General features: G+C 47.6%; 1 protein-coding gene across 4 annotated transcripts in view; it reads left to right on the top strand.

Moving 5' to 3' along the window:
* The window catches only part of cluha (CLUH binding protein of NUMT mRNA a), a 102096-nt gene that overhangs the window by 28443 nt on the left and 60154 nt on the right, over window positions 1-13499 (top strand). For all 4 annotated transcript variants that reach the window (XM_078224762.1, XM_078224761.1, XM_078224759.1 and 1 more), the window contains exons 2-4: window positions 1826-2031; window positions 10109-10280; window positions 13233-13376. In XM_078224762.1, the coding sequence (XP_078080888.1) occupies window positions 1826-2031; window positions 10109-10280; window positions 13233-13376 (522 nt within the window). The remainder of the gene's footprint in view (window positions 1-1825; window positions 2032-10108; window positions 10281-13232; window positions 13377-13499) is intronic.

Genomic DNA, 13499 nt, shown 5'->3' with positions numbered 1-13499 from the left:
CACTATAGGGATTCTATGAGGTCCCTGTGTTCTGGCAGATCTTTGATATCTGGACACTGAGCATGTCATCTTGGCATGGGAAGAATTGAAGGTGCACCTAACCCTGCCCTCGCCCAGTGTCTGGTCTCTGCATTTCCCTGGGTGTCAGGGGAGCTGACTACTGGATTGTAACGGGGAGCAGGTGGCCTGGCCACTGCCTTACTTTACAGCCACCTCCCATCCCTCTCGCCAAATTCTGGCAGCAACCCAGCGGTTTGAGATTAGCTAATTTAGCGCAGGGCATGTAATTTGCGTTCATTCAGCTGCATGTTAGCCAGGCAGCTAAAGTAGGAATTTCGCACATTAATTTCCTTTTTAACCTTGTGCTAAATGCAGTTTGCCAGCTGGGAGAATTCCTTTTTTTTTGTTACCCAGTATCAGTAACAGGTCAGAGGTTGGGAATTCTGCAGAAAGTAACTCACCTCCTGACTCCCCAAAGCCTGTCCATCATCTAATGTCCATTGTTTCTGATTTGCCCATCGGAAGGTTTTGGCCTTCAAGAACCACATTTTCCACTGTTCTGCGTTGCTAAATTGGCTTTTCGGCCCCTCTCCCGTATCACTTTTGAAGAGGTGCTTGGCACCCAAAGTACTTCATCCTGCACTTGTGAACATGCTGGGTTTAACCGCAACTTAGAAATAGCCAAAGGCAGCTCTTTCTCCTAAAGCACTGGGGGTGGGCGACCCACATGCAGAGCAGCAGGATTCTGAGTGTGGCGCATGAGACATTTCGTTCACCATTGCCAATGCATAGGGTTGCCACATTCCATCGATTTCCGTCTGTGCCTTTTTTCCTACCGGTCTGACTGAAGTGATTCGCACGTAAAGCAAGGGCAAGTGAGGTGTGTGCTGATTGCTCATAACATTGATTGTGAGAGCCGTGCTCTCCCTCTGTGTCCAAAGAGTAAATATTTTTTCTGTTTTTACCATTTGAAGTTTATGACAGTTCTCATAAAATCTACAGCGCAGAAGGAGGACATTCGGCCCATCGAGTCGGCACCGACAACAATCCCAGCCAGGTCCCATCCCCGTAACCCCACATACTTACCCTGCTAATCCCCCTGACACTAAAGGTCAATTTAGCATGGCCAATCCACCTAACCCGCACATCTTTGGGTTGTAGGAGGAAACCGGAGCACCCGGAGGAAACCCACGCAGACAAGGGGAGAACATGCAAACTCCACACACACAGTGATCCAAGCCTGGAATTGAACCTGGGTCCCTGGTGCTGTGAGGCAACAGTGCTAACCACTGTGCCACCGTGCTGCCCCTATTGATATATGAATGATTAAGCATTTTCCATAACTCATCATGAACTGTTCGGCTTGTATTAAATGTATTTAATCTTATTCATGGTTAATGAGCCCGATTTCAATCTTGTGGCGCACTGAGATGACGGGAAAGCCACTACAGGTGGCTCGCTCACTTGCCTAGGTTATTCATCACTGTTTTAAAGACTGGGGGATTTGCTGTATTGAAGCATTGGTGGTGACCTAAGTCCCATTGCTCATTGGGCAGAATTTTGCAGTCCTGCCGCAGCAGAAGCGGGGCTGGAAAATGCAGCGAGAGCTTTCAAAAGCCAGTTGACTTGGGTGGGACTGGAAGATCCTGCCGGGGCTGGGTGGGTGTGCCGTAGGACTCTGCCCTGTACCGTCACAGTGTTAGTGAGAGATTCTTTCTTTGTGATAATGATGCTGTTGGTTCGTTGCCTTGAGTCAGTTGTTGGGGTCACTGGGAATGCTGAGGGAATTGTGCTCTCTTCACCATCTGTTATGTTTTATTTCCAGCCCATTCATCGGGCATGCCGCTAGTCAACGGTGACGGCGGGCACGGAGATGGCGGACACGATCATTCCGAGGTGGAAAACTGCAAAGAGAAGGATGACGACGAGACTCGGGTGGATGATGGGAACGAGCAAGAAGTGATCGTCATCCAGGACACTGGATTCACTGTCAAGATGCAAATCCCTGGGATAGAGCCATTCGACCTCCAGGTTAGTGTGGGAACAGTTCAGGCTCCAAGTTAGTTGACTTTGAGGAAGTGCAATTGGGTTTCAAATACAGACCTGTTAATCCACAATCAAAGTTCATTTATTAGTCGCAAGTAGGCTTACATTAACACTGCAATGAAGTTACTGTGAAAATCCCCTAGTCGCCACACTCCGGCACCTGTTCGGGTACACTGAGGGAGAACTTAGCATGGCCAATGCACCCTAACCAGCACGTCTTTCAGATTGTGGGAGGAAACCGGAGCACCCGGAGGAAACCCACGCAGACACGGGGGAGAATGTGCAAACTCCACACAGACAGTGACCCAAGCCGGGAATCGAACCCAGGTCCCTGGCGCTGTGAGGCAGCAGTGCTAACCACTGTGCCACCGTGCCGCCCCAGTGGCAAAGGCACAATTCAGTGACTTTTGGCAGCCTCTTCCGAGTTCTTGAAGCTTTAGGATAGTTAAAAAAAAAACACAAGGAAATCTGGAATAAAAGCTTTTGCAAACACGCGGCAAGCCTGTCAGCAAACTGAAACTAAAAAATCCTCTTTTGTGTCCCAGCCTATGAAACTATGAGGACCTGTTCTCTTTAATTTGAGGCTGGTTTCCAGTTTTGTTTGGATCATGAGATGATTTTGTTATTAGCTATCTTCATAACAGGCCAGAACTGGAATGTTGCTTCTGCCATGTGAGTGTACACTGGTTACTAAGCACCAGGAAGCTAAATAGATGCTACTATTTGAATTCTTGTCCGTGGATGACTGCACTCTCATAATTCATATTCCAGCGGACTTCCATAGAATCCCTACAGTGCAGAAGGAGGCCATTCGGCCCATTGAGTCTGCACCAACTCTGGCAGAGTATCTTACCCAGAGGGCCCTCTCCCCTACCATGTCCCTGTAACCCCATGATGTGGAGATGCCGAGATCTCCCACTCAGCCGACGAAGGAGCAGCGCTCCGAAAGCTAGCGGCATTTGCTACCAAATAAACCTGTTGGACTTTAACCTGGTGTTGTTAGACTTCTGTAACCCCACACATTCACCATGGCCAATCCACCTAACCTGCACATCTTTGGACTGTGGGAGGAAACCAGAGCACCCAGAGGGAACCCACACAAACGCGGGGAGCATGTGCAAACTTCACACAGACAGTCACCAAAGGCCGGAATTGAACCCGGATCCCTGGCGCTGTGAGGCAGCAGTGCTAACCACTGTGACACCATTCTTGTTGCTGCTTATTGGCTGCTTACCCCTAGCCTGATGATGAGCCTGAAGAAGACGGAGAGCTTGAATCAATCCACCCCTGGCCCTAAACTCCAAGACCCCACAGTCACTATCAACAACCCACCCCTCCCTCTGTTCAGTACAGAAGTTTTGCTATCTTGGGAAGATAAACTCCAGTGACATTATGCGGAATGTCAAAATCAGAATCGCCTGGCAAAAGGAAGCTCCATATTTGTCAGACTCACTCTCAGACTCTGGAAAGAGCACCCAGTTTGTCTCCGAGCAAAGATAAGTGTCTACTAGGCAGTGGCTCTTATATCACTTCTTTATGGGGGTAAGAGACTTGGACATTCTCCGAGCATGACATAAAGTCACAAACATTCCACCTCCACTGCTTGAGATCTATTTACAGTCTCAGCACTGCACAATCTCCAACACCAAGGTTCTTGCCTACATGGCGTGGAGAGCACCCAAGCTCAGCTTCACTGTCTCCGTCACGTGAAGGATTGGCGCATACCTGCTGAGCACGGGGGAACCTGCACCGCGGGACGTCCCAAACTCTGATCTAAAGAAAATCCGTCAATGGAGGGTGAGGGCCGGGGGAAGGAACCATCATGAACAGACCCAACTGGCGAGGTCCCTATCACCAAGCCATTTGACATTGGAGGAGAACTGAGTGTCTTTAGGACAAGTGAGTGTGACACAAAGCAATGCCTCCATCCATCCCTGCAACACGGTCACAGGGCACCACTGTGCCACAGGCAGCTGCTCACAGCGCCAGGGACCTGGGTTCGATTCCGGCTTGGGTCACGTGAACTGGGTTTAGACCGTCGTGAGACAGGTTAGTTTTACCCTACTGATGATTACAAAATGTTGTTGCAATAGTAATCCTGCTCAGTACGAGAGGAACCGCAGGTTCGGACATTTGGTGTGTGTGCTTGGCTGAGGAGCCATTGGTGCGAAGCTACCATCCGTGGGATTATGACTGAATGCCTCTAAGTCAGAATCCCGCCTAAACGAGCACATTCTCCCCGTGTCTGTGTGGGTTTCCTCCTGGTGCTCCGGTTTCCTCCCACACTCCAAAGCTGTGCAAGTTAGATGGATTAGCCATGCTCAATTGCCCATGAGTGTCCCAAGATGTGTTGGTTAGGAGGATTAGACATGGTAAATGCAGGAGTTATGGGCATAGAACATGGGTGGGTGTTGGTTGGTGGGGTAAGATGGGCAGCACGGTGGCACAGTGGTTAGCACTGCTGCCTCACAGTGCCAGGGACCCGGGTTCAATTCCAGCCTCGGGTCACTTTCTGTACTGAGTTTGCACTTTCTTCCCGTGTCTGCGTGGGTTTCTTCCGGATGCTCTGGTTTCATCCTGAAATCCAAAGATGTGCTGGTTAGGTTGATTGGCCATGCTAAACTGCCCCTTAGTGTCAGGAGGATTAGGAGGGTAAATACGTGGGGTTACGGGGATAGGGCCTGGGTGGAATTGTTGTCGGTGCAGGCTCGATGGGTCAAATGGGCTCCTTCTGCACTGTAGATTCTATGATGTGCTCTTTCAGAGAATCAGTGCAGACACAATGGGCCGAATGGCCTCCATTTATACTGTAGGGATTCTATGGGGCTTTTGCTTTTGCAACAGCCATTATTTACAACAGCTGCAGGTCCCTGTTCAAACCACCCAGCTTTGAAGTGTTGGAGCGACACAAGGGACCAGGGCTTTAATGTGAGGTGGATGTAATCACTATCCTTGTTTTTGACAAGGAGTGTCTGTGCTTCAAGTGGACGGTCTGATTCTGGGAGATTGCATTTACTCTTTTCAGCAACTGATCTTTAAATGCAATGTGTATTCTCCATATTATAGAATCATAGAAACCCTACAGTGCAGAAAGAGGCCATTCGGCCCATCGAGTCTGCACTGACCACAATCCCACCCAGGCCCTATCCCCATAACCCCATGCATTTACCCTAGCTAATCCCCCTGACACTAAAGGGCAATTTATGGCCAATCCACCTAACCCGCACATCTTTGGACTGTGGGAGGAAACCCACGCAGACACGGGGAGAATGTGAAAACTTCACACAGACAGTGACCCAAGCCGGGAATCGAACCCGGGTCCCTGGTGCTGTGAAGCAGCAGTGCTAACCACACCACACGTGCCACCAACAATTTTTCTTCTCATCTTGTAATCCATCCATCAATGATTTGCTTTGTGCACTGGTTTACTGCCTCTTTCTAGAAAAAAAATCATTTTTAAATATAACAGTATTAGTGTAACCTCCATGGCATTATTCAAGGTGAGTCAGAGCATGCGATTCAGAAAGGAAGTACATTTTGGACTCCAGACTTTCCATGTATCACACTCATTGATTTGATTTATTATTGTCACATGTATTGGGATACAGTGCAAAGTATTATTTCTTGCGTGCTATACAGACAAAGCACACCGTTCATAGAGAAGGAAAGGAGAGAGTGCAGAATGTAGTGTTACAGTCATAGCTAGGGTGTAGAGAAAGATCAACTTAATACGAGGTAGGTCTGTTCAAAAGTCTGATGGCAGCAGGGAAGAAGCTGTTCTTGAGTTGGTTGGTACGTGACCTCAGACTTTTGTATCTTTTTCCTGGCGGAAGAAGGTGGAAGAGAGAATGTCCGGGGTGTGTGGAGTCCTTAATTATGCTGGTTGCTTTTCCGAGGCGGCGGGAAGTGTGGAGAGAGAGTCAATGGATGGGAGGCTGGTTTGCATGATGGATTGGGCTACATCACGACCTGTTGTAACTACTTGTGGTCTTGGGCAGAGCAGGAGCCATACCAAGCTATGATACAACCAGAAAGAATGCTTTCTATGGTACATCTGTAAAAGTTGGTGAGAGTCGTAGCTGACATGCCAAATTTCCTTAGTCTTCTGAGAAAGTAGAGGCGTTTGTGGGCCTTTGCGTTGATCTTCTGTGTTGATGTTAATGGAGACATGGACTTGGGACCACGGTGAAATCTTCAGGTAAAGTGAGGTTAGAGGAAATTGGGGGAGCGGGGGGGATAATTTAAACTGGGCAGCAGAGGTGTAATTGAGCCCCCATAACGAAGTTGTGCGTTTTACCTTTAGTTTTATATTCCAACATAAATTCCTTCATTCACATTCTGGGGACCCGGGTTCGAATCCCACCAGGGCAGATGGTGGAATTTGAATTCAATAAAAAAAAATCTGGAATTAAGAATCTACTGACGCCCGTGAAACCATTTTCGATTGTCGGAAAAACCCATCTGGTTCACTAATGTCCTTTAGGGAAGGAATTCTGCCGTCCTTACATGGCCTGGCCTACATGTGACTCCAGAGCCACAGCAATGTGGTTGACTCTCAACTGCCCTCGGGCAACGAGGGATGGGCAATAAATGCTGGCCAGCCAGCGACGCCCATGTCCAATGAATAAAAATAAAATCATATTTGCAGTGGAAACCGCCGGTGTAAATTTGTCATGCTGTAGTTGCACCCTCCTACCAGTGGAGGCACTCATTGTAATTGTGGATCTCGGAATTATGATGGATAGAATTGAACAGGAGCCCGAGAATTTTCACTGATGCACGGAATGTTTTCCAGTCAGTCATTTCAAGGGTGCTTGTGGAATCTATCTCTGCATAAAATTGCTGCTATAATTTCCCACATAGCTGGCACTTCAAAAAAATTCTACGCGAAATGCATCTGGGTGCAGCGCAGAAAGCTATGAAAATACAATGTTTACTTATTTTGGACCATGAGAAGTCTTTGCATTTTGGAAAAAAGACCATTTTGGATGGCCTGACTATCCAAATTACACAGTAAAGGATCAAAGAACTCTCATTCTTGCGTTGTCTGCTGTTTTGTTTTTGTCTTCCTCTCCCTGTTAACACTAATTCAGAAGATAGCTCCGTTATTAAATTCCAGGCACCATACTCCAAGAAGAATATCGCAGCCTTGTTTATTTATTTATTATTGTCACAACTAGGCTTACATTAACACTGTGATGTTAGCCAGACCAACATCTGACGAATTCAGTATGAAGGCAAAATACTGCGGATGCTGGAATCTGAAGCACAAACCAAAAATGCTGGAAAATCTCAGCAGGTCTGACAGCCTCAGTGGAGAGAGAATAGAGCCAATGTTTCAAGTCTGGACGACCCTTCGACAGAGCTGAAGAAGAGGAAAATAGGACAAGTTTTATACTGTGAGGGTACTGTAATTGATAGGAATGGTATAGACAAAAAGACAAAGGGGATGTAAATGGTTAACTGATTATCCATCACATCAACACAGTAGGTTCTGGAAAAGTGACTGCCATGTTTGCCTGCAAAACAAGTGCCTGTATTTTCAAAAATGATTAATTATGAAGCGCTTTAGGGCATTCAGAGGATTTTAAAAGCTGCGTACGTAAGTGTGTTTTTCAGCCTTTCCTTACCAGACCAAGTAATCCTGCTTACGTTGCCAAAATATCAGGGAAAGCTAAATGGCGGGGGGGGGGGGGAGAGTTCCGAGTGTGTTGTTTTTGAGAGTGGGTCTTCAGATGGCGACACCTGATTGTGTTGGGATTCGCAGACCCAAGCTCACACCTTTTGCGGGGTGTTTCCTCAGTTTCCGCTTGGCGTCTCCCTGGAGAACATGTGAAGGAGCAACACAACAGATGCTGCTGATACAGCTCTTGAAACGACGTAGTGACGTTGGCAAAGGCTTTGGGGAGAATGCAACGGCACAAAAAGATCACGATGGAAAGAATCTCCTTCTGAAAAAAGGGAAAAAAGAAAAAAGGCAGTGCCTCGGTTATTATGTTGTACCCATGCTATCCTGGTATGGACTCAATGGTCTCCTGCACTGCAATGGCATAAGAAATGGAAGTGTAAAATTCCTTGAAGAGTCTGAAGCTGCCATCACATTAGAATTTTGCCTTTTTGTTTTTCCCCGAAATTTAAAAATCTATTTATTAGTGTCACAAGTAGGCTTACGTTAACACTGCAATGAAGTCACTGTGAATATCCCCTAGTCGCCACACTCCAGCACCTGTTTGGGTTACACTGAGGGAGAATCCAGCATAGCCAATGCACCCAACCAGCACGTCTCTCGGACTGTGGGAGGAAACCCACGCAGACACTGGGAGAATGTGCAGACTCTGCACAGATAGTGACCCAAGCCTGGAATCGAACCCAGGGTCCCTGGCGTAGTGAGGCAGCAGCGCTAACCACCAAGCTACCCTATTTTAAATTTTACCCATCGGGCACTATTCCTTTCTGACTTGCAGCTCCCTGGGCATGGCTCAAGTGGTAGTTTCTGCGAAGCTGGGTGTTGAGAATCTTGATGGACTATTTGACTGCAAAGGGCATCACCGCATATTCAGAGCAGGAACTCGTTTTTTTCCTAATAAACTCATTCTCCCTCTACAATACAGGCCCATGAAGGCTAATTGCAGCACCCATGCTGCGTGTGTGGCTGAGAGCAGATAACTTTGGTGCTGGCCATAGCAGAGTGGTTAGAAATCTTGACTCTGGGTCACAAAGTCCTGGGTTCAAATCCCACTGGCGAGACATTAGTTGTGATACTAATAAATAAACGTAACTTTTTTTTAAAAGTGAGAATTTCTGCTGACGCAAGTCAGATACCCCCCACTCCCCCCCCCACTCCCCCCCCCCCCCCCACTCCCCCCCCCCACTCCTCCCCCCCCCCCGCCCCTCCACCGCTCCACCCTGCACTTTCTTTGCTCCTCCTTCCTGCTCCCTTCTCAACATTGCGTGGGGTAAACCTCCACATTCCTCGTATACACACAAAGGGAGTGTTCGAAGTGGGATGAGCTACACCCTCACAAGGTTGGAGCTGGACAGGACCGGATCCACCTTGATATTTTCTGCTTTGAGCAGGCTCGTGTGTTGATCCGGGTCGGCTCAGCATTCCTGTCCACGCATGTGAAGGACAAAGTCTCCAGTAAATGTCGGGAATGAATTCAGCTTCTGTGATCTTGAAAATTAACACATACGGAGCCCAGCTCCAAAGGGACTTGACGGGAAATTGGGCTAAATTGGTGCAATTTATTCTCTGGCTCCTTCTTGCCCCCAGCATGCCAGGAAAAGGCAACTGACTTTATTCCAGCTGACAAAATGATTACAAATAGTGCGGAAGCCAGACCTCCAATTGATTTGATTTATTATTGTCTCATGTATTAACATACAGTGCGCGCTATACAGACAAAGCATACCGTTCATAGAGAAGGAAAGGAGAGAGTGCAGAATGTAGTGTTAAAGTCATAGCTAGGATGTAGAGAAAGGTCAACTTAATACGAGGTAAGTCCATTCAAAAGTCTGACGGCAGCAGGGAAGAAGCTGTTCTCGAGTCGGTTGGTACGTGACCTCAGACTTTTGTATCATTTTCCCGATGGAAGAAGGTGGAAGAGAGAATGTCCGGGGTGCCTGGGGTCCTTAATTATGCTGGCTGCTTTGTCGAGGCAGCGGGAAGTGTAGACAGAGTCAATGGATGGGAGGCTGGTTTGCGTGATGGATTGTGCTACATTCACGACTTTTTGTAGTTTGTTGTGGTCTTGGGCAGAGCAGGAGCCATACCAAGCTGTGATACATCTGGAAAGGATGCTTTCTCTGGTGCATTTGTAACAGCTGGTGAGATCGTAGCTGACATGCCAAATTTTCTTAGTCTCTTGAGAAAGCAGAGGTGTTGGTGGACTTTCCTAACTGTAGCATCAGCGTGGAGGGACCAGGACAGGTTGTTGGTGATCTGGACACCTAGAAACTTGAAGCTATTGTGAGACAGTGGTTCTGTGACATGCGTGGGAATATTTCACGATACTAAAGGTGGTTTTATTTTTCCTAACTTGTGTTCCTTTTTTGGTTCCAGGTTTCTCCCCAGGAGATGGTGCAGGAAATCCATCAGGTCCTTATGGACAGGGAGGACACGTGCCATCGGACGTGCTTCTCTCTACAGCTGGATGGGAATGTTCTGGACAACTTCTCTGAACTCAAATCCATTGAAGGCCTACAGGAAGGCTCCAGTCTGAAAGTAGTAGAAGGTATTGTTGGACTCTCCCACTCCTTGTCCTTTTCCAGAGTCAGAATGTGCAGTTTGTTGCCTCCCTCACTTCTCCGTCCTGTCATAGAAACATAGAAAAACTACAGCACAAAACTGGCCCTTCAGCCCCACAAGTTGTGCCGAACATATCCCTACGTTTTGGACCTACCTATAACCCTCCATCCTATTAAGTCCCATGTACTCATCCAGGAGTCTCTTAAAAGCCCCTATTCAGTTTGCCTCCACCAGCACTGAAGGGAGCCGATTCCACTTGCCCACCACCCTCTGTGTGAAAAACTTCCCCCGAACATTTCCCCTGGACCTCCACCCCAGCACCTTAAACCTGTGTCCTCTCGTAGCAGCCATTTCCACCCTGGGAAAAAGTCTCTGAGTCCACCCAATCTATGCCTCTCAACATCTTATATACCTCTATTAGGTCTCCTCTCATCCATCTTCTCTCCAAGGAGAAAAGTCCGAGCTCCCTCAGCCTATCCTCATAAGGCATGCCACTCAATCCAGGCAACATCCTTCTAAATCGCCTCGACACCCTTTCAATCTTTTCCACATCCTTCCTGAAATGAGGCGACCAGAATTGAGCACAGTACTCCAAGTGGGGTCTGACGAGGGTCTTATATAGCTGCGTCATTATCCCCGGACTCCTAAACTCAATCCCTCGATTGATAAAGGCCAGCACACCATACGCCTTCTTAACCACCTCCTCCAACTGCGGGGCCGATTTTAGAGTCCTATGGACCCGGACCCCAAGTCCTTCTGATTCTCAACAGTACTCAGAGCCTTTCCCTGTATATAGTACTCCTTCATCCCATTCGACCTGCCAAAATGGACCACTGCGCATTTATCTGGGTTGAAGTCCATCTGCCACTTCTCTGCCCTGTCTTGCATCCTATCTATGTCCCTCTGTAACTTCTGTCATCCCTCCAGACTATCCACAACCCCACCAACCTTCGTGTCGTCGACAAACTTACCAACCCATCCCTCCACTTTCTCATCCAGCTCATCTTTAGATTTTTTTGAAATCGAAGCTTTATATCACCTTAATCGTTACTTCCTGATTTATCTTAATATTTTCAACCTTGGTCTCCTGTTCAAAGGGCGTTCGATCTTCGTCTTTAGTTGTTTTCCTCTTGTGGGGCAATCTAGAACAAGAGGTCACAGGTGTAGGTTGCGAAGTGGTAGATTTAAAACTGAGATGAGGAGGAACTACTTCTCGCAGAGGGTGGTGAATTTGTGGAACTCGCTGCCCCATCGCGCGGTGGAGTCTGAATCGTTGAATGGTTTCAAGAAGGAGATGGATATATTTCTAATAAAAAAAGGGATCTGGGAAACAGGTGGGGAGGTGGATTTGAGACCAGGGAGAGATCAGCCATGATCTGATTGAATGGCTGAATTTGCCTGCCTCTGCTCCTAATCCCTACGTTCCTATGTTGTGAATTAGTCCAATTTTTAAAAAATTCATTCATGGGACATGGGCGTCGCTGGTTTGCCAGCATTTATTGCCCATCCCTAGTTGCCCTTGGAGAGCAGTTGAAAATCAACCACATTGCTGTGGCTCTGGAGTCACACGTAGGCCAGACCAGGTAATGACGGCAGATTTCCTTCCCTAAAGGACATTAGTGAACCAGATGGGTTTTTACAACAATCCACAATGGTTTCATGGTCATCAGTAGATTCTTAATTCCAGACGTTTTTATTATTGAATTCAAATTCCACCATCTGCCGTGGCGGGATTCGAACCTGGGTCACCAGAACATTGACTGAGTTTCTGGATTAATAGTCTGGCGATAATATCATTAGGCCATCGCCTCCCTAATGTCCAATTCCGGAATCCGATGCCTAATCAGATGTGTTGTGCTCGCTGTCCTTTCAGCCAGTTGTTTCTGATCAATTCAGAGAGCAATCATGTTGACAGAGAAAAAAATCCATGGGATGACCTTTTCTCTTCCTGTCTCGACTGATCCTGTTGCCTATCTTACGGCTCCAAGCCTGCTAAGCATCTCGCTGGACCAGCTCTCTGTAGTTCTGAGGATCTTAGCAACACCTCTCCAGCTCCACGTAGCTTCTTGCCTCCACCAGGGGGGGTTGTCTCGATTACAGGTTGTAAGCTACACCTGCCCAATGAGCCCTAACTGAATCAATTGAATTTGGTTTTCTATTCATCGTTTCCTGATTTGTTCTTATTGAAATTTGTAGGTCTGGAGGTTTGGAAAGACCCATTCCTTTCATGGCGTTCCCTCACTGGTGAATAAGCCTTGCAGACAATCCCAAGATCCATTTTTAAAAAAGTTTATTTATTAGTCACAAGTAGGCTTACATTCACACGACAATGAAGTTACTGTGAAAATCCCCCTAGTCGCCACACTCCAGCGCCTGTTCGGGTTACACTGAGGGAGAATTTAGCACGGCCAATGCACCTAACCAGTTCGTCTTTCTGACTGTGGGAGGAAACCGGAGCACCCGGAGGAAACCCACGCAGACACGGGGAGAACGTGCAGACTCTATACAGAGAGTGACCCAGACCGGGAATCGGACCCGGGTCTCTGGCGCTGTGAGGCAGCAGTACTAACCACTGTGTCACCGTGTTGCTCCCGAGTGTGAGGTGTGTTGAGAAAGCACAAGTGAAACACGGACATTTCAGCTCGGAAGGGAGGTGGCTGAACTACGTTTTCAGACTGATCGCGTTCAATTCTTCTTTTCAAATCATAATGAACGTGCAGAATGATCTTCCACTTCAAGCAGTGGAGGGAAATGTCTTGGAATCAACAGTTGGATGCTGCAATGAAATATGGCAAGAGTGTGTTAGGATATCTCTGGATTGATGATGGGCTGAATGGCCTTTTCCCATCCATAATTATCTTGTCACCAGATGTATTGAATTCGAGCTGGGTTGAAGGGGGTTAATCACTTTGGGTTTTTTTTTGGTGTATTCCCAAAGAGCCTTACACCGTCCGAGAAGCTCGAATCCACGTGCGACATATCCGAGACCTGCTGAAGAGTTTGGATCCCTCTGATTCCTACAATGGCGTAGACTGCAATTCCTTGTCATTCCTCAGCATGTTCACAGAGGGCGATTTGGGAGGTAAGAAGAGAACCGGACAGTGGTAAAATGGTGAAGGAAGTGTGTGTGTGTGTGTGTGTGTGTGTGTGTGTGTGTGTGTGTGTGTGTGTGTGTGCGTCCCTCCCTCCTCCCCCGGGGTGGCAA

The sequence above is a fragment of the Mustelus asterias genome, chromosome 12 (genome assembly GCF_964213995.1).
Source record: "Mustelus asterias chromosome 12, sMusAst1.hap1.1, whole genome shotgun sequence".
Taxonomy (NCBI): Eukaryota; Metazoa; Chordata; class Chondrichthyes; order Carcharhiniformes; family Triakidae; genus Mustelus; species Mustelus asterias.
Note: the sequence above shows the minus strand (reverse complement) of the source record. Positions and strands in the feature narration are given on the sequence as shown.